The following is a 27,851-nucleotide window of genomic DNA, read 5'->3' on the forward strand; positions in this document are numbered from 1 at the left end:
CATTAGAACAAAGGAAATTATGCATTCTCCACCTATACCATTTTAGGATCTCTTTCGAAAAATAAAACGATAGAAAACAGTGTTAAGCCTTTTTCTTAGACAGTCCTTCTTCCTTTGTTTCTCTTTGCTGTTCATCTGAAGTATATATAACTTGAAATTTATTTCCATTGAAAAGATTTATGCCCTGCTTAGAACTTAATGGATGTTTGGATTTTTTTTTTGACAATTACTTAGAGAATTCTGAAGGTTGCACATCCAGACTCAGATTTTAAGTAGTCATCTTTTTCTCACCATGACTGAAATAAACATTTTTAACTTCCCTTTTAGGTACATCATGTTACACAAAATGGAGGACTGTATAAAAGACCCTTCAATGAAGGTTTTGAAGAAACACCAATGCTGGTTGCTGTGCTCACTTACGTGGGGTATGGCGTCCTCACTCTGTTTGGATATCTTCGAGATTTCTTGAGGCACTGGAGGATTGAAAAGTGTCACCATGCGACCGAAAGAGAGGAACAAAAGGTAATCGTCAGTCTTCAGTTCTGAAAACGAAAGCCTCTTACCTTGCTGTTGTCACTCATTTTTTTCCCTAGGCATTTGGGTATACATTAAAGTTTTAAAAAATGATAATAATCTAGACGCAGTTAGATGAAACCATTCCACAAGGAAAGTGAGGACAAAGGTGAAGACACAGAGAAATCAAAGAATGAAACATCTATACTTACTTGATGGCCGAGAAAGCTGCAGTTCACAGGTTAAGTGAGTGATGTCGGAACTGGCTTGTGGAGGCGGGCCTGTGAAGAGCCAGAAGCCAAGCCCTTTCTGTTCACAGCACCATATTGGTGTCCAAGTTGTGTCTCCAGTCTTCAGGAAAGACCATGTTCTTCAGAACGCATGTTGTGTTTTGTCATAGACATGTTGTACACGCCTGTCTTGTTCACAGGTCGCCTCTACCCCCAAAAAACGCAAACCCTGAAGTAGAGTGTGGCTGAGCCCCTCTGTTTCCATGGCAAGCAGTCTTGTTTTAGCCCCTCTGTTTCCATGGAGAGCAGTCTTGTTTTAGCCGTGGTAAACAGAGATGTGATGGTTGTCTCGGGAAGGAGACCCTCTTTCCCTTCACTTCACTTTTCTCTGCATACTCCTTTGTGCCTCTGTAGTTAAGTATAATATACATGTATTATCTGCTCTTTAAAAAATTGTTGTAACTCCAATAAAATACAAACAAACAAAGCCTAAGTTGTCTTGTGCTGAGGAACAACAGTATGTTCTTTGCCAAACCAAAACTTTCGTTATGGGCATTTTTAAAGTTTTTCGATTTAACTATTTAAAATTATTAAAGATTTTCTTTTTCCCATAATAAATGTTTTTTTTTTCCTTTTTCCATTAAAAAAATAAGTAAATAGAATCAGAGTGAAATAATGTCCGATGTTGCAAAAAGCAAACTTGAGTGTTCTCACGTGTGAAGTATGGAGAGGGTGGCCCTCCAGGCCAGGGCATGTGCTCGATCAGAGAAGGGATTCAGAAGTTGGACGCTTGTGGCCCACCGAACCTCTCACTTCCGTGGGGCATAGGAGGAGCGAGGCAGATGTGGCAGCCGTGAGACCAGCGCTGAGAGGGGGCAGCGATACTGGGAGTGGATGGCGAGACGTGGGAAGGGGAGTAAGGCACCAGGAAACATGGGGAAGGAAAGGGCGTCCTCGGCTCCTAGGAGGTGAAACCTTGGGGATCCTGAAACTGGAAGAGCTGAGGAGCCAGGCCCTCTTCTCTCCGTCAACCATGCTGTCCCCTCCCCAGTCCCAGAGCCACAAGCTGCCCTTCCTTGTTGCCCTAGCTAACGCAGGCAAAACCCTGCTTTCTGAACTCTAGAACTCACTCTGAACGCCAGACTAATTTTCATCATTAAAACTAGAACAAATTAAATTTCTTTTATTCACTTCTTTCCCCCCGTCTCTACCCCTGTATATCCCAAATAGGCTTTCTGGTAAGTTGCATCCACAGTACTGATTTTTCACGCCCTTCAGGTTTGGTTTACCCACTATCGGTTATTAGCTTACTATCTACTTCCTGTCTTGTTACAGTACCACGATAACTAATGTACAAACCAATATCTTCCTTATTAGACTGAATTGGTGGTGCTGGTGGTGACTGATGGGAACTAAAGTTTTATTCACTGAATATTCAGACTAGAAAATCTTTATCCACAGGGACCTCTCGTAGTGTCTGTACCCTATGGCAACCTAATGATTGACATGTACAGCTAGGGTCGGGGGAGCGCCAGTTGTGGTGTAGAGAGATTTGCTGCTGAGGGGCAGAAGTGTAGGCAGAGGCGCGGGGAGTGTTTGGGAGAGCTAGGAAGTGCACGTGTGAGAAGCTGTGTTTGAATGTTTGGTAGGCAGCGAGAGGTCTGAGGCAGTTTTGAGCAGGGGAGTGACTGGAGAGTGTGCACAGCTGGTGCGCGCACTCACAGTGTGGTGGAAGAACGGATGAGCCCGTGGGATGCATCTGAACTCCTTTGCGAAGGAGGACATTGTCTTCGGAACTTGTTCCACGTCTCCAGAGGGTAAATTGCCTGTTTGGAAGCATTGGGACTGCCTGTGTGTGTACTTTGCTTTGTGTAGAAGGATTGGAACACGTAGATTTTCTTCTTAAATCTGATTCTGTTGAGGAAACACAAACACTTCAAAATCGTGGGGCTTTGCAAAGCACCGTGCAGGTAAATAGTACTTGGATTGTATGCAGACGTAGAACAAAAAAGTAAGCTGAGTAGCACAGAGTGAATCAGGAAATAATTCTCGAAGGAAGTAACGGGAGGAAGTATATAGAACAGAGGAAACATTTACCTATAGAGTTTGTTCACGGGACGACCGTACTCAGTCATTCAAATCCATTTCAGTAGGATTTTCATAGTAGTTGGCGTTAGCAGCTAAACCTGAATTCTGCCATTTTCTTGTAACAGTTCAGCTTTTAGAAGGGAAGGAAGGCTTCCTTGGCTTTATGGTAGATCATGTGTGTTTTCTTATGCTGGATTAGATGTAGTGAGAGGGATAGGCCATTTTAAAACTGTTGCACCCGAAAGAGGGGAGGTAAAGTGCTTGCTTAGGATGGTAAAATGCAGATATAACGTTGGTACTTTCTTATTTCCCTGAGTGAGTGGTGCTTGTAACCACATCCTTATTTTTTCTCTCATTCCGTTACAAAAGTGAGCCTGCTTAAACTATTTATGTTAGTTCTTCTTTCTATGTTGCTTTGGGTAGAAATGAACCACACAGTCTTGCTAGTAAAGGTGAGTTTTGCATAAGTGTGTTCTGTTTTACATAACTTGCATAAAATTGTTGGAATTCTTTACTGCTTGATTCTCTGTTACTGGTGGTGGTTTGGATGAAAATGTTTTTTTTTCTCAGTCTGATTTCTTTATTATGTGAGGTGAAGCTAGTAGTTCAGAAACATGTATGTGATAGATACAGTAAAAGCTTGAGTTAATAAAAATGTTCCAACATCGAAATAGGAAATACCTAGAAGTCAGGAGCAAATTATGGTGGTTAGTTACCACACGGGCTTCCCTGCTGGCTCAGTGGTAAAGAATCTGCCTGCAATGCTGGAGACACAGGTTCAGTCCCTGCATCAGGAAGGTTACCTGGAGAAAGAAGTGGCAGCCCACTCCAGCATTCTTGTCTGGAGAATCCCCATGGACAGAGGAGCCTGGCGGGCTGCAAAGAATCGGCCACAGCTGAGCGACTAAGCACAGCACATCGCCAGTTAACAATGTCGTGATGGTTTGAAGTGGACAGCGAAGGGACTCAGCCATACGTATACTTGTATCCATTTTCCCCCAAACTCCCCTCCCATCCAGGCTGCCACATAACATTGGGCCAGAGTTCCATGTGGTCTACAGTAGGCCCTTGTTCATTATCCAACACTTTTTTTTCTTCTAATGCTTATTTATTCATTTAATTTCGTCTGTGCTGGGTCTTCGTTACCGCGAGAGCTGCTCTATAGTTGCGATGCTTGAGCCTCTCATGTGGCTTTTCTTGTTGGGGAGCACAGGCTTTAGGGCTTTAGCAGCTGCGACATGCGGGCTCAGTAGCTGCAGCTCAGGTTCCAGAGCTCGGGCTCAGTTGCCCCACTGCATGTGGGATCTTCCCTCATCAGGGATAAAACCTGTGTCTCCTGCATTGGCAGGTGGATACTTTACCACCGAACCTCCAAAGAAGTCCCCTGCTTTTTTTTTTTTTTTTAACAGCTTTATTGAGATATAATTTATATACCATGAAGGGCACCTGTGTAAAACGTACAGTTGAATGATTTTTATTACTATTTACAGAAAAGGTACAGCCAGCACCATAAGCTAATCTTAGAGCGTTTTCATTTTCTGAAAAAGGAACCCATATCCAATAACAGTCTCCCTTCCTCCCTCACCCCACGCTCAGTAGCCATTAATCTACTTTCCCTCTCTAGACATTTCCTATAAATGGGATGATACAATGTGTAATTTTTTGTGTCTGGTTTCTTTCACTTGGAATGTTTTTGGAATTCATCCATGTATAAAAAGTGAAAAAAAGTGAAAGTGTTAGTCGCTCTGTTGTGTCTGACTCTTTGCAACCCCACGGACTGTGCCCGCCAGGCTTCTCTGTCCATGGGGTTCTCCAGGCAAGAGTACTGGAGTGGGGTGTCATTCTCTTCTCCAGGGGATCTTCCTGACCCAGGGATCGAACCCGGGTCTCCTGCATCAGTTAGGTTCTTTACTGTCTGAGCCACCAGGGAAGCCCCATAGTGTATTCATTTCTTTTTTTTGGCTATATCTTTATTTCATTGTATAGAACAGTCGTCTGTTTTTATTTCTTCTAAGGATTTCTCACTGGGAATCTAAATCCAGAATAAACCTTTTTAGAGTTTTATTGAATGTTACCACTTTCCCCTTTTGCACTAGTGATGTTGCTAGGTTTGCAAGAGTTTCCCTGTCACCTGTTAGGCTTTTTTGTTTATAGCAGCAATGTAGCTTTTTTAGGAAGTTTTTTTGACTTTTGAATCTTGAGGTCTCTGTTTCTTTATTTAGCTGTTCTTTGCATTCAGCAGTTTGGAACTGTTTTTTACTATTAACTCAGAATGTGGAAGTTTAAAAACCAAGTGTCCTATCCCCTATCCTCAGTCATTCTAAGTTTAAATTGAGTACCGTTGTGGTGTCAAACCAGCAAACCGATTTCAAAATGCTTATTACGATAAAGTTTAAAAAAAATAATAAAATTCATAGGTTCCAGAGACTACCTGTAAGCCCTCTCAACAGCTCTTAGATCCCAGTGTAAGAAACCATGTTGAGGTTTCCTTAGATTTCAAACTATACTTTGGTTTTGTTGGTTCTCATTAGAACATTTGGAAAATGCCATGACATCTTTGGTAGTAGATGACTGAAAATGTAAAAAAAACGATCTTCTCTACCTAAGTGTGGTTGTCCAGGCTGTCCAGTAGAGCTGGTCACGGATAGCACAGGCTAGTCCTCTGCTCCTGATGACTGCGCAGTCAGTGCTGGCCTCTGGGATTCCCGAGTCAGCTTCGCCTTAGTTTGTCCTGTATCACATCATTGCAAGTAGCATAGACGGTTATTTCTCCCATCTCAGGAAAAAACCTTCTCTCGATCCTTTCTCCTCATTTATGCCTCCTTTCTTCTTTTAAAGCAGAGTTCTTCGATGGAGCAATGTCTGTCTTTCTGCTCTGCGCTGAATCCTCTCCAGTCCAGATTTTGCCCCTACCACTTCAACTGAAACAATTCCTGTATTGCAGAATCTGATAGTCCTTTCTCAGTCTGCGTCCTGTTTGGCCTCTCAGCAGCGTTTGACCCAGCTGATCACTCGCTCCTTCTGAAGCATTCTGCTCGCTTGGTTTCCTGGACCTGATTGCATTTGACCCAGCTGATCACTCGCTCCTTCTGAAGCATTCTGCTCGCTTGGTTTCCTGGACCTGGTGGCCTGTTTCTCCTCCTGTCTTTCTGACTGTTCTCTCTCATCCTCTCCTCCTGCGTCCTGGTCATTTGCCCAGCTTCTCAGTGTTGGTGTAGGTTGTGGCGCAGGCTTCATGCTTAGTCCTCTTCTCTTCTCATCTGCACTCACTCCCTTGGTGATTTCATCCGCTGTTTTGGTTTTCAGTGCCCCTCTGTACGACGAGAATGTCTAAATACGTGTCTCCAGCACTGTCTCCCTCACTGGGCTCTACACTGTGTAGGTAGCTGCCCACTTGCATCTCCACATAGGCCCCGCAAACTCTGCGTGTCTAAAACTGAGCGGACATACCCTTCTCTAATCAGCCAGCAGTTTTCCCCATCTCCCTGAATAACAGTTCTCTTCTTCCAGTTGCTTAGGCTTTGGACTTAATCCTCTGTTCTTCTTTTTGGCATCTGCCTTTTGTGGTCCATTAGGAAATTCAGACTTCATCCCTTTTTATCAATCTTAATTTATCACCTCGGCATAATTTATTGCTTACTTAGCCTCTCACCCCTCTGCTCCAGGCACACTGGTCTCTTTGCATTTCCTTCAAGGCTCTAAGTAAGTATACTCTTGCTTCGATGCCATTGCACTTGCTGTTCACCTGCCAGGAAAGCTCTGCCCCAGGTAGTCTTGTGAATGGTTTCCTTGCTTTCTCTTCCTTATTGTAGCCTGGCCACCCTAGCTAAGTTTCAGCATGACGCCAGCATTTCACATCCTGCTTCTCTGTTTCATTCTTGTTTTCATGAGCACTTTTTACTACTGACATACTTTATATTTTATACATGTGTCTTTTTTCGTATCTGTTTCTTCCACTAAAGCATAAATTCCACAAGGGCAAAGAGTATTACTTTCTTTTTGTTCACTGTATAATCGATGCCTGAAAGACTGCTTGGCACATGTTAATGTATCATATTACACATTCAGTTAAGTGTTTAAGAGGTGAGTGCTAAGGTATGAGTGCTGGTAATAATTACAGTGAAAAGTTCTGGGCTTTGAATTGATGTATTCACAGTTCCATGTGTGTTTGTGTGTGTGTGAATACATATTCAGATGCAGACACACAGATGACCCACTTTTAGATTTAGAGAAAACAAATGTCTCTAATCTGGAGATCTCGTTTTATGCCTTCACTGATGTTACAGAAACAGCAAGGAAGTGACCTCCTATAACATTAAAAGCATGGAAGAACACACAGTAAGTAATAGGACTTACATGCATAATAGGGAAAGCTCTTGACCACAATTCAGAGATTTTAAAGTCACCAGCTTAATAACTTTTCTCAGGTTATTTCACCTGATTGTCTTCACTAAGTAGAGTTAGAGATGGCATTGTTAGTTTATAATACCCCTAGCCACATAATGCTTTTTTTAAAATTAATTTTTATTGGAGTTTAGTTCCTTTTTACGATGTTGTGTTAGTTTCTGCTGTACAGCAAAGTGAGCCAACTATGCATATGCATATATTCCTTCTTTTTTGGATTGCTTTTCATTTTCGTTACTTCTTCAGGTGGGAATTATATAGGATTTTCAAAATCTATTAATTTAAGTATTGGAACAATTTTGTCATGTTTCAGCTATATCTGGACATACCTTATGAGGTTATGTCCTTCTCTAGAAAAGGTGTTGCCAAAATAAAAATTTAGACCATTAAAGACTTTTTATCATTAGCCTGTCTTTGATATGCGGTATCCTCTTTATCATGCTTCCTTAGGTGGCTCAGTGGTAAAGAACCCACTTGCTAATGCAGGACCTGCAGGGATTCAATCCCTAGGCTGGGAAGATCCCCTGGAGAAGGAAATAGCAAATTCACTCCGGTGTTCTTGTCTGGATAATCCGTGGACAGGGGGCCTGGCGGGGTAGTCCATGGAGTCTCAAAGAGTCAGACATGACTGAGCACACACACAGTCAGTCAGTCAGTCAGTCAGTCATCCTGTTTATCACCATGAAGTGTCTCAACAGTACTGTAGTAACCTGTAAACAGCGTTCAGTTCAGTTCAGCTGCTCAGTTGTGTCCGATTCTTTGTGACCCCATGAATCGCAGCACACCAGGCCTCCCTGTGCATCACCAACTCCCAGAGTTTACCCAAACTCATGTCCATCGAGTTGGTGATGCCATCCAGCCATCTCATCCTCTGTCGTCCCCTTCTCCTCCAGCCCCCAATCCCTCCCAGCATCAGGGTCTTTTCCAGTGAGTCAACTGTTTGCATGAGGTGGCCAAAGTACTAGAGTTTCAGCTTCAGTATCAGTCCTTCCAGTGAACACCCAGGACTGATCTCCTTTAGAACGGACTGGTTGGATCTCCTTGCAGTCTAAGGGACTCTCAAGAGTCTTCTCCAACAGTACAGTTCAAAAGCCATCAACTCTTCGGTGCTCAGCTTTCTTCAGAGTCCAACTCTCACATCCATACATGACCACTGGAAAAACCGTAGCCTTGACTAGACGGACCTTTGTTGGCAAAGCAATGTTCCTGCTTTTGAATATGCTGTCTACGTTGGTCATAACTTTCCTTCCAAGGAGTAAGCATCTTTTAATTTCATGGCTGCAATCACCATCTGCAGTGATTTTGGAGTCCCCAAAACTAAAGTCTGACACTGTTTCCCCATCTATTTCCCATGAAGTGATGGGACCAGATGCCATGATCTTCGTTTTCTGAATGTTGAGCTTTAAGCCAACTTTTTACTCTCCTCTTTCACCTTCATCAAGAGGCTTTTTAGGTCCTCTTCATTTTCTGCCGTAAGGGTGGTGTCATCTGCATATCTGAGGTTATTGATATATCTCCCGGCAATCTTGATTCCAGCTTGTGCTTCTTCCAGCCCAGCATTTCTCATGATGTACTCTGCATATAAGTGAAATAAGTAGGGTGACAATATACAGCCTTGACCTACTCCTTTTCCTATTTGGAACCAGTCTGTTATTCCATGTCCAGTTCTAACTGTTGCTTCCTGACCTGCATATAGGTTTCTTAAGAGGCAGGTCAGGCGATGTGGTATTCCCATCTCTTTCAGAATTTTCCACAGTTTCTTGTGATCCACATAGTCAAAGGCTTTGGCATAGTCAGTAAAGCAGAAATAGATGTTTTTCTGGAACTCTAGAGCATTTTTAAAGGAAAGGTTTCTGGTGTGTAGCCTTCAGTTTCAGTGGCCGAAGGTTTGGAAGCACCCTGATGTTTCCCAAATAGCTACGTGCCTTAGTGCCAGCAGACACAGTGGGTTTTCTTGTGCTCAGATGTTAAAGCAAATTGGATTACACACTTTTGAGCCAGGCAGTTCAACAGACTCTGTCATGTAAAACTTTTGTTTGAGATTTATTGGAAAATGGTCTTTCCTTTTTCCTTTACTTTCCTGCGTCCTGGACGTAGGAATCTGGTTAAAGGGCCCTTGGCCTGAGCTGAGGATTGGACACTGATCACCTCCTCTTGGCAGAGAACTTGAATTCTGGTTCTGGTCTGGTCTGATTTCTGGTAGGGCCGAGTTCCAGTCTTCCCTTCTTTGGAGGCCCAGGGAAAAGTCCCATAATGCCTGGGTATCTGTAGGTGGCAGGAGACGTCTGTAAGGCCACCCCTTTCGCCCCCGCTCTCCCGCCTCCTCCCTCTTCTTCTTTCAACCTGGCTTCCTTTCCTCCCTTGAAATCTTTGATGTTAGTACTTGGATTCTTATATTTACGGGCTTCCCTGGTGGTGCACAGTTTAAAGTGTCTGCCTGCAATGTGGGAGACTGGGTTCGATCCCTGGGTCGGGAAGATTCCCCTGGAGAAGGAAATGGCAACCCACTCCAGTATTCTTGCCTGGAGAATCCCATGGATGGAGGAGCCTGGTGGGCTACAGTCCACGGGTCACAAAGAGTCGGACACGACTGAGCCACTTCACTTTCACTTCACTTACTTTTTAACCTGTTCATTGGTTATATATAACCAATATGTACATATGTACAACACACGTCTTGAAAGATTAATAAAAACATGGATGTGGTTGTCATGAGTGCTTATACACGTGAACAGTGATGAAACTACCACCTTAGAGGTAACACATTGCTGTCACCTCAGAAACCACACCCCCATGTGTCACTTTTCAGTCCTGCCTTTTCCCTCTCCCCTAGGCTAGCGATTGTCCTGACTTTTCTTTATGGTTTTATCATCTGCATGTATATCTATAAGCAATAAAACTTAGTTAAGTCCAGTTTTGAACGTTCTATAAATGGATTTGCATTGTATATATTTTTGTGCCTTAGTTTTTGTATTCAGCGTAGGATTCAGCTGTTTTATGGCGTACTTCTGCTTCATTTGTTCTCATTGCTGTATAGAATCCCAGTGTAGGAGTATAACTGCTAAAATTTATCTACTCTAGTATCAGTGGACATTGAGGCTTTTTTTTTTTCCAGTTTTTGTCATGACTCATAAAGGTGCTGTCAGCTTTCTGATATATGTTTCCTGAACATGTATCTGTGAATTTCTCAAGTCTTAGAGTACATGGGTTATAGAATATGCATGCCTTCAACTTTACTAGATAGTGACAGACTGTTTTTCAGAGTGATTGTACTATTTTTTATACTTACCAGCTGTGTTTGAAAGTTCTCATTGTTCCACATCCTAGCCAACAATTACTATTGTCAGAATTAACTTTTTTTGCCAGTCCTGTTGTATTTATGTCTAGTACCTCATTGTAGTTTTAATTTGCATTTCTCAATTGCCCAGTTAAGCTAAACACCTTTGCATTATGTTTAATGATCATTTGATGTTTCTATTTTGTGAAGTGGCAATTAAAATCTTTGGCCTGTTTATCGTTGGGTTTCTCTTTTGTTTTGTTTTTTCTTAGCAGCTTATAGGAAATTTTTATGTCTTCTAGAAGACATTTTACAACTGTCTAAGCCCATTTTGTGACTTGTCTTGCCACTCTGTATATCTTTTTAAAAAAACTTATTTGTTTTTGACGGAAGAATAACTAACTGCTTTACCGTATTGTGTTGGTGTCTACCAAACATCAACGAGAATCAGCCATAGGTTTTCTATGTGTGTCTTTTAATGAACAGAAGCTCTTTTACAGCAAGCGAGTGTGTCAGTCTTCCTGTATGAATAGCGCCTTTGGACTGTGTTTAAGGTATTTTGTCCTAAGTTTGTGAATGTGTTTTCCTGTTTTCGTTGCGTTTTAAATGATAAATATACATCAAATCACATGAAAATACCAATATCTGACCATTTTTGAACTGCTAAAATGATGATTTCAATGTGATTCAGTCTAATAAGATAAAGAAGGAAGGGCATATATCTGGACATAGTACAGATGTGTAAAGGTGTATAATATGGCTGTATATAATATGGTTGGTAAGTTCAACTTAGGTTGTGATAAAAATTGTTAATTCTTCTTTAAAAATTGCTTTCCTGCACTATAATTAGTACCTATTTTACCTATTTTTACATGAGAGAAGTAAACTAGCTGTCAGAAAGTGGGCCCCTGGCTTTTGACCTCTGCAATTCAAGTAAAACATTCCCTCAGGGATTCTTGTCTGTGTCGCTTACCTCCTGTGGCTGAAAGACTGGTTTGAATGCAGAATAAGCACAGGCTTGTTCAGCCATTTTTCTATATGGATGTATGTACCCCCACATGGCCCCATTATTCGGCTTTTCAGAGAAGGCTTCTTTGTCATGGGGGCCAAAGTCCTTTTACACAGTAGATGCTGGAGTTTTATTTATTTTTTAGCCGCATTGTACAGCTTATGGAACCTTAGTTCCCCAACCAAAGACTGAACCCAGGCCCAACAGCAGTGAAACTCTTGAGTTTTAACTCCTGGACCACCAGGGAATTCCCTGGAGTTTTGTCTTGAGACATTTGGGAAATGCTAGCTTTGCAGCTAGAGAAGGCCATGGCACCCCACTCCAGTACTCTTGCCTGGAAAATCCCATGGATGGAGGAACCTGGTAGGCTGCAGTTCTTGGGGTCGCTACAAGTCGGACACAATTGAGTGACTTCACTTTTATTTTTCACTTTCATGCATTGGAGAAGGAAATGGCAACCCACTCCAGTGTTCTTGCTTGGAGAATCCCAAGCGAGGAGCCTGGTGGGCTGCCGTCTGTGGGGTCGCACAGGGTCGGACATGACTGAAGCGACAGCAGCAGCAGCAGCAGCTTTACAGCCATCGCTTATCATAGCCTGTCTCTCACACTGCCGATGAAGTACAAGCTTAGCTTTTACTCCTCTGCCCCTAACGTTGCTCTTATTTATTGGGCTGGAGAAAAGGTTTGGTTTTTCCTGGCTCTAGTAGTACTTAGTTGTCTTTAACTTCATTCAAAAATTTTGTTAGATTGTATTGTGACAGGTGTTTTAGCAGTGTGCATTTTAATAAATTTATCAAAATTGTTGAATTTTTGTGTAGCTATTTAAATATTGAAGATGGAGGAGAAAAGAAAAACATTTTCCCTATATTGAAAAAAGAAAGTGGAAGTGTTAGTTGTTCAGTTGTGTCTGACTTGCAACCCTTAGACTGTAGCCCACCAGGCTCCTCTCTGTCCATGGTATTTTCCAGGCAAGAATAGTGGAGTAGGTAGCTATTCCCTTCTCAAAGGGATCTTCCCAACACAGGGATCAAACCCGGGTCTCTTGCATTGCAGGCAGATTCTATGTTTTATTATTTCAAGAAAGGTAACAATGCAGCAACTGCTGCTGCTGCTATTAAGTCGCTTCAGTCGTGTCCAACTCTGTGCAACCCCAGAGACGGCAGCCCACCAGGCTCCCCCATCCCTGGGATTCTCCAGAAGCGGCTGCAACACACAAGAAAATATTTGTATGGTGTCTGGAGAAGGTACCGTGACTTATCTGTCAGAAGTGGTTTGTGAAGTTTCATGCTGAAGATTTTTCGCGGGATGATGCTTTACCATCGGGGAGCCCAGTTGAAGTTGATTAACTAATGTGTCAAATTGAGACATTAATTGAGAACAACCAACATTATATCACACAGGAGATAGCTAACATATTCAAACTATCCAGATAAAGCGTTGGAAATAGCTTACACCTGCTTGGTTATGTTAGTCACTTTGGTGTTTGGATTCCACATAAGTAAATAAAAACCTTCTTGACCGTATTTCCACGTGTGATTCTCTACTGAAACATAATGGAAAGTTCCATTTTTATAACAAGCTGTGATGGGCAATGAAAAGTGGATACTGTACAATAATGTTGGAACAAAAGAGATCCTGGGGCAAGGGAAATGAACACCAGAGGCTTCATTGGTCTTCATCCAGTTAATTCCAGGAAGTACTGCTTCCTCTTAGAGCAACTGAAAGCACTTGACAAAAAGCATCTGGAATTAGTCAACAGAAAATGTACAATCTTTCATCAGGATACTGCAAGACTGCATGTTTCTCTAATGACCAGGCAAAAACTGTTACAGCTTGGCTGGGAAGTTCTGATTCATCTACCGTATTCACCAGACGTCGCGCCTTTGGACTTCCATTTATTTTGAACTTTACAAAATTCTCTTAGTAGGAAAAATTTCAACTCCCTGGAAGACTGTAAAAGGTACCTGGAACAGTTCTTTGCTCAAAATGATAAAAAATTTAGGGAAGGTGGAATTACGAAGTTGCCTGAAAAATAGCAGAAGGTAGTGGAACAAAATGGTGAATATGTTCAGTAAAGTTCTTGGTGGAAATGAAAATGTTTTTTTATTTTTAAGAATCTGCCTGCAATGCAGGAGACCTTGGTTTGATTCCCGGGTCAGAAAGTTTGGTGGCTCAGATGGTAAAGAATCTGTCTGTAGTGCAGGAGACCTGGGTTCGATCCCTGGGTTGGGAAGATCCCCTGGAGAAGGGAAAGGCTACCCACTCCATTATTCTTGCCTGGAGAATCCCCATGGACAGAAAAGCCTGGTGGGCTACAGTCCATGGAGTCACAAAGAGTCGGACACAACTGACCAACTAAGCACACAGCACACAAAAAACTGAGGAAACTTTCTGGTCCACCGAATATTTGAATAGTAAGTTTCCAGTTGTGACAGAGCATCTGTGGATGTTTTCTCTTAAGGAAATGTAAATGTTAGAACCAGTTGCAGGAGAGATGGTATCAGGTGTACCACAGATTCCTGAGAACTTTGTGACTCTGCTTTAGCTTTATTTAAGGAGATTTTTGTCTACTGTGAGGCTTATTTAGTAGGCATTTTAGAGTCCAGTGTCCTAGAAGGTTGTTAATTTTAAAGTTTTATGTAGAGCCTTCTTTAGCAGTGAAAATCTTTTACAGAATAAGGCTTAAACTTTTAATATTTTTGATTAGCTTATTTAAAAGATTAATTTGGATTGGCACCAAGCCCAGATCTGAGGGCTAGAAGCTTAGTAGCTTGCTGACTGTTGTAAAACTCTGGTACAGTTTTCTTCTGTTTTGTTTACCGGTTACCTTCAAGTAGACCTCATGTGGTCTGGTCACTCTGGTCTGGTCACTCTGTTCTGAGAACATTATGCCTTAATTAAAGCTCCACTGTGGTTGTATTTTTTACAGACTTAGATTGTAGCATAACTTGTAAGGGAGATCTTTAAAGTCTAAAGTCTTGATCATGGAAATTCATTTTGAGATTTTTTTAAAGACTCCCATCCAAGGAAAGAAACCTAAGATAGGTGTCTTTCTATAACCTACCTTTTAGTTTTTCTTATTTATAATTCTTCTTTGGATTAATTTCCTTTTGATCCTTGAAAATATGCAAAGAATGGAATCTTAATTTTGGAATTATTTTTCTTGGTTGAAACTGGAATTATAGGATTTTATGGCATTTCCCCTAGTACATTATCAGGGCAGAGGTGGAGCAGAGAGCAGTGTTTTTAAGGTTATTAGGAAAGAAAACCATTTATTGACAGAATTGTACAACCAAGTTTTATTTTTATGAGGCCTGCTTTACGAAGTTAAATTCTTTGACCCTACTTTCGTGCAGTCATGTAGTTACTTGCAACCATTTTCTTAGAGCTCATCGGTCAAAGCTAAGTGATTTTTATCTGGTTGAGTTGTTTTAAAACAGAAAGAATGGAAGCCTTCCCAAATGTTTTCCGTATCCGTTAATTCTGAATAACTGACCTATCCTTCTAAAGTGCTCTTGTAATATGAAAAGAGAAGTTGTGCAGAGAAACTCAGTTAAACATATGGCGTCTCCCCATTCGTTGGCAGGACTTTGTGTCCTTGTACCAGGATTTCGAGAACTTTTACACGAGGAATCTCTACATGCGGATCCGAGACAACTGGAACCGGCCCATCTGCAGTGTGCCCGGAGCCAGGGTGGACATCATGGAGAGACAGTCTCACGACTACAACTGGTCCTTCAAGTGAGTTTTGCTTGGGGAATTATTTCGCAGGATTTCTTCACCTCAGAAGATTTTCTATTGCAGTTAGAGTATTCTGTCAAAGCAGGAGTAGAAATATTGAGAGTACAATACAACATGATTAACTGTCTTGCTTGTTCATTGTTTCGGAGATTTTTTTTAAATGCATCTCTCTATGACATCTGCCACTGTTGGATTATAACTGAAAAAAAATTTGACTTACTGAAAAGAACACACACAAAGAAAAATTGTCCTTTTTGTTGGGCCGTTTAGTAGAGTCAAGTGTCTGAATTTATTTATGGTTATTTTGATTTCTCAGATGATTCAAGGAGTGTTTTTACTTCAATGGATTGAACTGTTTAGAAAACTAATTTTTTTTAATTGGAGGATAATTAGTTTCTGCCATACATCAACATGAATCAGCCATAGGTATATATATGTCCTCTCCCATTTGAACCTCCCTCCATCTCCCACCCATGCCAGCCCTCTAGGCTGTCACAGAACACAGATTAGAAAATTTTGTATACTCATAAAATTTTGTTTATATTGTACAAGCATTTCATGGTTCTGTGGTCATTTTTTTTTTTTTAAGATAATACAAATAAAGTGAAGGTCCCCTATGGGAACTAACCACTGTCCTTTTGCAAATCCACCTCCCCACAAATGCTCACTTCCTAGAGGTGAGCCTTGTTATCAGCTGATTGTCTGTTATTCCTCCAGATATTTTCTGTGGTATATGTATGTAGTGTATTACTTGGTCATAGCAGTGCTGTGGTCCACAGCGTGTGTCCCCTTAGTTGGGTTTGTGCTTTGTCTTCATGTCTCATTAAATGGTGTTTTTCCCCCAAAGCAGTAAGTTGAATTGGTGTGTCACTGTGCAGTTACAGGAGAAGGCAATGGCAACCCACTCCAGTACTCTTGCCTGGAAAATCCCATGGACGGAGGAGCCTGGGAGGCTGCAGTCCATGGGGTCACGAAGAGTTGGACACGGCTGAGCGACTTCACTTTCACTTTTCACTTTCATGCATTGGAGAAGGAAATGGCAACCCACTCCAGTGTTCTTGCCTGGAGAATCCCAGGGACAGGGGAGCCTGGTGGGCTGCTGTCCATGGGGTCGTGCAGAGTCGGACACGACTGAAGTGACTTAGCAGCAGCAGCAGCACACAGTATTTTGATTTACAGGAATGGGATCTTAATACAGAAAGTATTTTACATCTTGCTTTTTTGCTTGCTAACATATCAGTAACATCTTTCTTGTGCCTATTCACAGCAAGCTCATTATTTGTAGTGGCTACTCAGTAGTCTACAATATAGATACATATAATGTAGAACACATTGGGCCGCCTCATCCTATCTTAAAAACCCCAGATCTCTGAGTTAAGACAGCAGCAGTTTATTCTTTGTCTATACTTCATGACCATCTTAGACCGGTAAAGCCTTTGAACTGTGATGTCCTTATTCTGGGGCCCAGGGCTGACTGTGCTTCCACCGTGTGGAATGTCACTGATCCATGTGCCTGAGAAAGGGACATGGGATGAATTGTGTAGTGACTTGAAGGATCCTTAAGCGTATATCCTTTTATATGTGTGTAGGAATTGCTCAGTCAAAAATATGTATTGAACGAACCTCTTGGCCAACCCAGTGTATCTTTTGATATGTAAGTACTGCCAAACTGCCCTCCAAAAGGAAAAGATATTCTTATTTACAGCTTATGAAAGTGTCCTGGCCAACACTGAATATGGTCAGTTTTTTCTTTCTTTTTTTTTTTAATTAAAAATTTTTTCGGAGTCATGCTGCATGGCTTGTGGGGTCTTAGAGTCTCCTGGCCAGGAATTGAACCCAGGCTACAACAGTGAAAGTGTCAAGTCCTAATCACTGGACCACCAGGGAATTCCCGTGATGTAGTTAGTTTTTAAACATCCCTATTGATAACTAAAAACTGATATTTTGTTTTAATGTCCACCTTCCTAATTGGTAGGTGAGCTGAGCTGCTTTCCATGGAGACCATATTCTCTCTTAATTCCTGCAGATGGTGTTTCCTTTTGTATTATCAATAAGTTTATTATCACATGTATGTGTTTGACTTACCCCCGAGTTTCATGAACTTTTATGCTGTTGAAATACAGGTACACAGGGAATGTAATTAAAGATGTTATAAACATGGGTTCTTACAACTATCTCGGATTTGCGAGGAACTCTGGACCATGTCAGGAGGCAGCTGCCAAAGTCCTAGAGGAGTATGGAGTCGGAGTGTGCAGCACTCGGCAGGAAATTGGTAAGCGTAGGCTATTAGTTTGGTCAGCTCATGTTCTTAACTTTTTGTCTCAGGAGGGGAAATACTGATACAGAGCTAGAATATGAACATCCAAATACATACTTTGCTGTGGAGTTTAGATCAAGTAAAGAAGGCTTTATTTTTCTAAAGTGATGAATGATTTTAATGCTTCAGTGTGTTTTGAGATATTTTTATGTTTTCTATTATGTTTTACATACAGACTATCTCTAGAAAATTTCCATTAGGTATTTGTTTCATTTATAGCTTTAATGTTGACTTTATTGGTTAAATGGTAGTGGTTGAGAGAACTTTTTACTGGTATACTGAGCCATGGGCAAATGAGGGTCAATCTGCTTCCATACTGGTAAATTAGAGCTAATAATAATTCCTACTTGATAGGGCTGTTTCAAGAATTAAATAGGCTAATTCATGTAAAGCGCTTATACCATGGTAAACCCTCAATAAATGTTAACTCTTTTATTATTATTACAAGTCTATAAAACATAAAAGCAAACAGGTGTCTACAAAGAGATTTAGTTTATTTAAGCGCAAAGGAAAAGTCTTACTTTTTTCATCTTGCTCAAGAGAACTGATAACCATAAAAGTTATAAGACAACTTTCTGCATATTTATTCCTGTGGATCACCCCAAAACTTAGTATGTTAAAGTAGTCATTCATTATGGTTTCTTGTGGGTCTAGAGAATGGCAAGTGCCTCTGGGTCATTCTTCCTTGGGATCCCCAGTGATGTGCTTAAGGGAGCCTAATGCAGTGATGACACAGAGTAACCACACCTTATATCTTTATGGCCCTGTATGAATTGCTTGAACATCTTGTCTCTCTTGATCTTTATAATAATGTCATGAGGTAGATAGAGCAGATGTTATTATTGGTGTTAAACAGACAAGAAACAGAGGCCCAGAGAGGATAACTCACTTGCTTAAGCTTTAAAGAACACATAGCATCCTAATTCAGCAGTCTTCTTTCTCAGCATCTTTTCTCTTCTGCATGTAGCCAGTATCATTGATGAACGTTGTTCAGTCCTTATGGATTTGAGCACCGATTTAAAATCATAATACCAAGTTAGGGAAGGTGTTTTTCAACTCACCTTTTGCTACGTAACAAACCTTTCCAAAACTTAGTGGCTCAAAACAGAAATGTATATTTATTTGCTTGTGATTCTGTCATTTGGAAAGAACTTGACATTTATCGCAGCTCCATGTGGGGTCACCGGGGTGTTATGACTGAGGATAGCGTATCCATGATAGCGTCACCTGCATGTCTGGCACCTCAGCTGATGGGTGAGCCCTGCCCCTTCCTCCTTAGTCTCTAAGTGCCCTTCCCTGTCCACATGATCTCTCTTTACAAAGGCTTTCTAGACTGTTTTACATGGCAGCTGACTTCAAATGTATAAAAGCAGGTGCTGCCAGGCCTCCTAAGGCATAGCCCTGGAACCAGCATGTGTGAATAGGAATGGGAGACTCTGCTGGCAACCCTCTTTACAGAAATGCCACCACGGGTGCTGCATCTGGCTTTATCCAACTGTTGTATCTTTATGAGCCTTGACTCTTCATGATACTGACTCCTTCATTAGACTTCAGTCTGAAAAGGTTATAACATAGGCTGTGGTTTCTTTTTCTAAAGTCATGAGTAACTCTTAAATTTGAACTTTGGTGACATTGACTTCATTAACTTCTTTACACAGGAAACCTGGACAAGCATGAGGAACTAGAGAAGCTTGTGGCAAGTTTCTTGGGAGTGGAAGCTGCTATGGCATACGGCATGGGATTCGCAACAAATTCCATGAACATTCCTGCTCTTGTTAGCAAAGTAAGATTTTGTTGGTCACTTATGAAAGCTCCCTCATGTATATCTTCTTTTGTTTTGTAAAACATCCAGGCAAGCCAGAAAAATTTTGTATAAGTGTATGCCATGGAAACTTAAATCAGTTGAAGCTTTTTTACTGGAACCCATGATTTTTTTCTGTATTGCCTTTAGATGACTGTTTCTTTCTTCATTTTAAAGGAATTCTTATAAATAAAATGTCATAAAAGACTAAAATAATGGAAGAAAAGATATTTAGTTTGGAAATTATTAATCAGGTTGTTTTTTCTAGTAGAAAAATATGAAAATATATAGGTCCCTAATACTTGTTACTGTAATGCACATTGTTCAGAGATATACCGGCAAGGTGTGAGTATATGTGTGTGTGTGCGCGTGCACGCATAGAGCTTCTGTGTGTGTGTGCGCGTGCGTGTGTGCGTGCGTGCGTGCCCGCATAGAGCTTCCCAGGTGGCACTAGTGGTAAAGAACCTGCCTGCCAATGCGGGAGACATAAGAGACTCAGGTTTCATCCCTGGGTCGGGAAGATTCCCTGCTGGAGGGCATGGCAACCCACTCCTGTATTCTTGCCCGGGGAATCTCTGTGGACAGAGGAGTCTGGCAGGTTATGGTCTATAGGGTCACAAAGAGTCAGGCATGACTGAAGTGACTTGGCACTCACATACACATACATATATATATATATGTGCAAGAGAGGAGATTTAAACACAACTGTATTAACATCACATTAAATACAAATGGTTTGTATTTCTAATTAGAAGATGGATTGTCAAGTTAGATTAAAATTTTTTTGTAAATTAAAGACAGAGGCTAAAAGTAAAAGGATGGAAAAAGTTATAGCATATAAACAATAATAATAATATGATTTATGTAATATTTAGTATGTAATAAGCTAATAAATATCTTATAATATCAGTATTATAAACAAAGACTTCAGAGCAAACTGATACCTTTGCCATTGTGCATACTTTCCCTAGTAAGATATAATTATTAATGGTTTTAGCGTTCTGTAGTTCGTCTACCTAAACCTTTCCCCTCAGATTCTTATCTTCCTCTCCTGGTGGTTTTGCAGGGTTGCCTGATTCTGAGTGATGAACTGAACCACGCTTCACTGGTTCTGGGAGCCAGACTGTCAGGAGCAACCATTCGAGTCTTCAAACACAATAGTGAGTTTGCTGTGAAATCTACTCTGGCTTTAGGGTTTAGGATTGTTTGGATTAGTGGCAGTGGTAACAATTAGTTACATTAACAGTTGAAACTGTAAATGAAACTGAAGTACCAATACCTAAAATGTAAGTTCTGATCCTGTGTTTTAAAAGTTGCTATCTGAGTCAGACAGGCGTGGAGACGCTTCTGGAAGTAACATCGCAATGGCTGCCCAAGGAGAACCCCAAGTTCAGTTCAAACTTGTTTTGGGTGGTGATGGTGGTACTGGAAAAACTACATTCATGAAGCGTCATCTGACTGGTGAATTTGAGAAGTATGTAGCTACCTTGGGTGTTGAGGTCCATCCTCTTGTGTTCCATACCAACAGAGGACCTATTAAGTTCAATGTATGGGATACAGCCGGTCAGGAGAAATTTAGTGGACTGAGAGATGGCTATTATACACAAGCTCAGTGTGCCATTATAATGTTTGACGTAACATCAAGATTTACTTACAAGAATGTGCCTAACTGGGATAGAGATCTGGTACGAGTGTGTGAGAACATCCCAGTTGTGTTGTGTGGCAACAAAGTGGATATTAAGGACAGAAAGGTTAAGGCAAAGTCAGTTGTCTTCCACCGAAAGAAGAATCTTCAGTACTATGACATTTCTGCCAAAAGTAGCTACAACTTTGAAAAGCCCTTCCTCTGGCTTACCAGAAAACGGATTGGAGACCCTAACTTGGAGTTTGTCGCCATGCCTGCTCCTGCCCCGCCAGAGGTGGTCATGGACCCAGCCTTGGCAGCATAGTACAAGCACAATTTAGAGGTTGCTCAGACAGCTGCTCTCCCGGATGAAAATGATGACCTGTGAGGCTGGGGCCCAGCGTTGGAAGTCTGGTTGTATAGGCAACTGTCCTGTGATGTCAGCGGTGCAGCGTGTTTGCCTCTTTATTACATAGCTAAGCACAACATGTGCTTAATCTTTGGATGCTGAAGGAGATGAATGGGCTTTGGAGTGAATGTGGAAGTTTAAAAAAGACCTTCATTTTTTTGGCCTGCATATTTAGGTGGTTTGGAACACAGTTGTTTCCTCCTTGAGTTTCAAATATAAGACTGCTATAGTCACATGACAGTATTGAGAGGTGGAAGCTTGGTTGTTAACTGTCATTCCCATTCCTTTCCATTTAGAATGAGAATAAAGTTGTATTTCAAATATCTAAAAAAATAAAAGTTACTATCTTTCTCATTGGAATAAAAATAAAGGCTGAAGGAAGCCTTTTGGTACAAAGTAAAACATTGTTCTTTTTCTGACTTTGAATTTTTCATCTTCCTTTTTTATAAATCACTTGTTCAATATGCATTCATACTAGGTGCCTGTCTTGCCATCACATTGTGGGTATTGAAGCAAAGTAAAGCAGGCTTCCTGATCTCCAGGATCTCTGACTGGTTGCTAAAGAGACTGTAGACAAACCAGCAGTTAGAATACAACAGACGAATACTGAAATGCAGATATGAACAAGTGCCATAAAAGCAGAGAAAAGTGGCACTAAGCCAAGACTTTTTCCCTAAATGGAAATATCTTGGTGCATTATTAATTGTAATAAAAACGCACAACTTTCCAGGTTCAAATGTTCTTGTGTAGCAAAGAGATATGATCAAACTGTTTAATATCATCTTTTACCAAAATGTGTAAAAAGTAAAAGACCTTTTTACCAAAAGGTCTAAAAGACAGAAGTCTTTTAGACAAATGTCAGACAAAAGTCTAAAAGAAGGTACACTCAAATACTAGATGTGTGCCTCTGGATGGAAGGTTTACAGATGGTAATAACCTTCCTGTCATCTCTGTCTTTGTCTGAAATGCTTTACAATGAGAATGATATATACAGTATTTTGTTTTATGTAAATGGGATTTATGAAGCACTGTTGTATGACTTGTTGTTTTCTTAAAACACATTGGGAACTATGGCAGTACATGTGCGTGCCCTCCTGTAAGAGCGAGGTGGCAGGCTGTGCTCTCATTCAGTCCCTCCTTCCGTTTGAACATCCAGGCTGTTTCTGAGTTTCTCTGCTAGAAGCAGTTCCACCTACATTCGTATTTTCCTCACTAGTCTGATTAGTGCCTTAGGGTAAATTCCCAGTAGTCTTTAGAATACATGGTTAAAATGATAGAAATTTGCTATACTTTTCCAGATTGCCTCCAAGCACTGTACAGATTTTTACTCAGCAACACCTGAAATCAAAAACAGTGACTATTTCTACTTACAGGCCAACATGTATCATTTAAATTCTTTCCTAATCTAATAAGTCCAATAACATTAATTTTTATTTGATTATTAGGTGTTGAGCAACTTTTTATACAGAGTTATTGTCTTTGTATTTCTTTGTAAATTGATGTTTTTCAAACTTTCTCTTTTTACTGCTTATAAGAGCCCTTTGTGTTGCAATATTTTTTATTTTTAACTTTGTTTTTAGTGTCTTGCTGTGTGGACTTACTGAAAGGAAGTTGATGTTGTCACACTTACTCTTTTACGATTTTTGTTTGGATTTTGTGTGATGGCCTTTCTCATTCTCAGTTATTATCTTACCTTTTCTTCTGGTCATTTTGTGGTATATTTTTTGTCTAAATCTCTAATTTACATGGGATTTGGAGAGTATACTATGAGAAGTATTGAATTTCGTTTCCCAAGTAGATAATATGGTCAAGAATTCCGTAGATATTTTCTTTCATGTAAAATTTTGAATCAACGTTTTATTTTTCTCTTCCTTTCTCTGTATAAACAGAGGAAGCTAAAACAATGAGTCCATTTTTACTTGTCTTCTGCTAATTGGCACACATTGCCCTCTGTAGCAAGACTCGCAGCTTCAGATCAGATTTTTTACTTTGTGGGAGCATCTCCTTTTTCTGGGTTAGATAGCAGATAAGATTGCTTTGTTATGAATAACTGAAGGTGTAAACAGTCAACTTTGGGCCATTTTATTTGTGTCTACAGTGTGTGTTTTTATTACCTTACTTCTCTTTTCTACCCGTTATTTTATAAAGAGAGCAAATCCGTGTGACTTTGTAACCCCTCCCTTCAGTGATGAACAGTAAGAAACCAGATTTATGACAGGAGTGTCTCCCACCCCTGATAAATATACCCTCAACTTCATGTTGCATACATTTTTGGACGGAGGACTCTTAAGGGTCTTGTTTTAGGACATAAATTTTAAGTGTGAAGTCTGTAATGGTAGTAACAGTGGTCTTCCAAGTGTTTATCTTGAACAGGAAAGTATTTCTTCTTAATGGCAGTATGCCCCAAGTGTTTCCTAGGCCATGTAATTGCCGTAACAGCAAGAACTTGGTTGTAGACAGATAGCTGGTCGAATCAAACATGGAACAGTCTCTACTGATTGCCAGGCTTGTTTAACATATAGATTCATGCCTGTCCAGACTGGTGTTATTTTTAATCACTACCAAGATGAAACTATTTAACAAGCTTTTATTGAATATATCCTAGGTGAAAGGAAATGGGGTATGCACTTAGAAGTTTTGTTCATATTTGCTGTTTAGAAGGTGTATGTGTTTATAGTAGTTTATTTTCATTTTCTTACTCAGGTTTCTTTATGCATTTACTTCTGAATGGCTCACTAGGATTAAACATACATTTGATTGTTTAAATACTAAAAAAGATAACTGAAATTTCATGAAAAAAATCGGTCATTTCATAAGCATGCCAACCAACTAAGTCAACTTAACCACACTCATTTAATTGAGTTTCTGGTCTTTTTGAACACTTGTTAAATTTTAAATGAGATTTTAATTCAAGTTATCAGTAGCCTACCTATTTTGCCCCATTTTTCTTCTGTCTGATTCTAATTATGTTAATGTCCTTTGCTATCTGAGACATGCTTCCTAAATAAGAAATGTATATTTGCATTTTAGGAATAAAGTTAGAAAAGAGGAAGATACTTTGTGCTGAAATTCTTTTTTGTGTGCTACAGATATGCAGAGCCTAGAGAAGCTGTTGAAAGATGCCATTGTTTATGGTCAGCCTCGGACACGAAGGCCCTGGAAGAAAATTCTAATCCTTGTGGAGGGAATATATAGGTAATCCTGCTATATTTATTCTGATGTCTCATTTGCCGCATGAAGTCATAGAAGTTTTAAGTTGAAGGGGACACTAATCTAGACCCCTCTGAAAACTAAGGAGACAGAGTTTCTGACTTGTTAAAATACCTGGGCGTCTTTATTCTTTTCATCATGCTATATATATCATCTCCAAGTCTCCTTTCTTTCTGAGTCCATTATTTTTCCACTGTTTGTATAGGGAGTTTACACATAAGGAAAAGAATTAGAATATGTTTTCTAATGTGTCAGAACAAATTACATGCCATTTAATTTTAAGAAATATTTTATATTGTTTACCTGTTTGCAGCCCTTGAAATTATTCTCCCACCTCCTAATGTTTTTATTCTTTTGTGTAACTTTAATTACACATGCAATATATGCAAAGTCAAATGTTGCCTGTAATTACAAACTTTAGAAGAATCTACTGTGACCTCTGTCCCTCTGTGGTGAATTAAGGTCACTTGTATTCTGGTGTTTGTTGTAAAAGATCCAATCTCCTTTCCTCTGGATATCTGCCTAGCCATGGCATTGTCTGTCATTGCCAGTTTAAAACTACAAGCAGCATTGTCAGATCACGTAAAAAAGCAATGAACTTAAAAATAATAAAGTGGCCCCCTCCTGGTTTGGAGAGTTAAAGAGTCTCAGTGTGTGTGTGTGTGTGTGTATTTTGCCCTGTTTTGCCAGCATGGAGGGGTCTATTGTTCGCCTTCCTGAAGTGATTGCCCTGAAGAAGAAATACAAGGCGTACTTGTATCTAGATGAAGCTCACAGCATCGGGGCTCTGGGCCCTACAGGACGAGGCGTGGTGGACTACTTTGGCCTGGATCCTGAGGATGTGGACATCATGATGGGAACATTCACAAAAAGCTTTGGTGCTTCTGGAGGATACATCGGAGGCAAGAAGGTAAACGGGCCCTGACAGTCGAGCAGTTAAGGTACACTAAGGCACTGGCTACTAGATTTCAGTTTTGGGGAGGTAGAGGTCCTGAACTTGGATGTGGACACCCTAAATTTGTTTGTGGGTCAGGCACCTGGTGGCAGCAGGCTTCACACTTCGGCCCCCTCTGAGTGCCTCTGATAAACCATGGCGGGTTCTGCTCATTGTTTTCCTATTGGAGTTTCGTGCTAAACTATATCCTGGTCTGAGGACAGAATACCCTCTTGTATGAAAGAGCACACAGGGTGCTGCCCGTTGGCATAGTCTTCTGCTGGGTCTGAGTGGTGTTCACTATTTCAGACATAGCAGGGATGTCATGGGAGCCAGTGGGGACAGTAGATCAGTTTCTTCCCCTAACCGTGGACTCAAATGCGTCTTGAGTGAGCATCAAGACAGGAGGAAAAGAATTACTTTGCTGGCTCTGGTGTACTGCAGGGCATTGTCTTTGCCAATCCAAAAACTATATAATGAACTCCGAGGTATTTGAAATCAGTATAGCATGGTGGGAATGGTTGAGCCACGGAGACAGAACCCTAGGTTCGGGTTTGAGTATTTTCCTAACTTTGTGAGACCTTGGGCAAAGTACTTAATGTTTAAGTTTCCTTATCTGTAAAACAGAGATAAGTGTGCCTGGCTCACATTTGTAGCAAATAATACACGCCCATGCTATAACATGGAAATAACCATGAAAGCATTATGTTAAAGAAGTCAGTCAAAAAAGCTCACCAGTTACAGTATTTCTTTTATATGATATATCCAGAATAGGCAAATCATAGAGGCAGGAATAGGTTAGTGGTTGCCGCAGCAAAGGAGATGGGGGAAGTGGAAAGTGACTACTAATGGATATGAGGTTTCTTTTTGAGGGAATGAAGATGTTCTGAAATTAGATAGTGATGAAAGTTGGACAGCTCTGTGAATGTACTGAAAGCCACTGTATTCAGTCCAGTTCAGTTCAGTCGTGTCCAACTCTTTGCGACCCCGTGAATCGCAGCACGCCAGGCCTCCCTGTCCATCACCAACTACCAGAGTTCACTCAGACTCACATCTATCCAGTCAGTGATGCCATCCAGCCATCTCATCCTCTGTTCTCCTCCTACCCCCAATCCCCCCCGGCATCAGAGTCTTTTCCAATGAGTCAGGTCTTCGCATGAGGTGGCCAAAGTACTGGAGTTTCAGCTTTAGTATCATTCCTTCCAGAGAAATCCCAGGGCTGATCACCTTCAGAATGGACTGGTTGGATCTCCTTGCAGTCCAAGGGACTCTCAAGAGTCTTCTCCAACACCACAGTTCAAAAGCATCAATTCTTTGGCACTCAGCCTTCTTCACAGTCCAACTCTCACATCCATACATGACCACTGGAAAAACCATAGCCTTGACTAGACGGACCTTTGTTGGCAAAGTAATGTCTCTGCTTTTGAATATGCTATCTAGGTTGGTCATAACTTTTCTTCCAAGGAGTAAGCGTCTTTTAATTTCATGGCTGTAATCACCATCTGCAGTGATTTTGGAGCCCCCCAAAATAAAGTCTGACACTGTTTCCACTGTATTACACACTGTGAAAAAGAGAATACTATAGTATGTGAATTGTATATCAATAAAACAGTTATTTTTAAAATCTATACACAATATTAGGAAAACAACAATGTATGTCAAGTATTTGTACATGGTACTCTAAATGTACTTAAATTCCTCTTTAAAATTCTACCCTGAGAATCTTAAAGCAGGGAGTTTCTCTTTATTATTGATTCCTTTTAGATAAACCCCATTTTCAGTGGTTTTGGTCAGGTTCGATAGATTTTTGCCCTAAATTTTTGTTATTAGGAAAAGGCTATCTCCAGGCTTACTTTGGAGAATTGATTGCTTTTTGGTAAGATTTGTTGCTACACCAAAAGATAGAAAAATAATGCTCTGGGAGAGCATCAAGATACAATATATTTACCTTTTAATATTGGGTTTTGTACAATATTTTGTATTTTCGAAGTAACACACTATACTGTTTCCTGGTTGCATTTTGTGTTTCCTGGTTTGGTTCTGAAACATAAGCTTCTTTGTATGCACATTTTATTTAAAGACTTAGTGAAGTTAAAAGGCATCAGAGAATAGGGATATATAATTGATTGATTGGAAATTTTTCTTACTGGCAGACAAGGTATTGTTTAGTTATTTTTTCATTCAGTGAGATAGCTTTAATGTTCTTACGAAAAAAACAGTAAATTTCTGTTTAATTTCTGCCACATTTATATCATTTTATAAATCTCTGTATCTGGAGGATGTTTAATGTCTTT

At 40.5% G+C, this 27,851-nt stretch overlaps 2 protein-coding genes across 2 annotated transcripts in view; both read left to right on the forward strand.

The window, feature by feature from the left end:
- Positions 1–27,851, forward strand: part of SPTLC2 (serine palmitoyltransferase long chain base subunit 2) — a 102,546-nt gene that overhangs the window by 26,589 nt on the left and 48,106 nt on the right. Inside the window, exons 2-8 of the mRNA XM_018053912.1 lie at positions 328–522; positions 15,108–15,262; positions 17,386–17,534; positions 19,238–19,362; positions 20,447–20,540; positions 24,503–24,608; positions 25,314–25,533. Coding sequence (XP_017909401.1) covers positions 328–522; positions 15,108–15,262; positions 17,386–17,534; positions 19,238–19,362; positions 20,447–20,540; positions 24,503–24,608; positions 25,314–25,533 — 1,044 coding nt within the window. The remainder of the gene's footprint in view (positions 1–327; positions 523–15,107; positions 15,263–17,385; positions 17,535–19,237; positions 19,363–20,446; positions 20,541–24,502; positions 24,609–25,313; positions 25,534–27,851) is intronic.
- On the forward strand, positions 20,551–21,789 carry LOC102172451 (GTP-binding nuclear protein Ran-like). The gene has a single exon (XM_013967346.2). The coding sequence runs from the start codon at positions 20,745–20,747 to the stop codon at positions 21,327–21,329; it is 585 nt and encodes a 194-aa protein (XP_013822800.2). The 5' UTR covers positions 20,551–20,744; the 3' UTR covers positions 21,330–21,789.

Source organism: Capra hircus, chromosome 10, assembly GCF_001704415.2.
Source record: "Capra hircus breed San Clemente chromosome 10, ASM170441v1, whole genome shotgun sequence".
Classification (NCBI taxonomy): domain Eukaryota; kingdom Metazoa; phylum Chordata; class Mammalia; order Artiodactyla; family Bovidae; genus Capra; species Capra hircus.

Bases quoted from the DNA above. Each gene is read 5' to 3' on its own strand.
- LOC102172451 (XM_013967346.2), top strand. From the start codon at position 20,745: ATGGCTGCCCAAGGAGAACCCCAAGTTCAGTTCAAACTTGTTTTGGGT.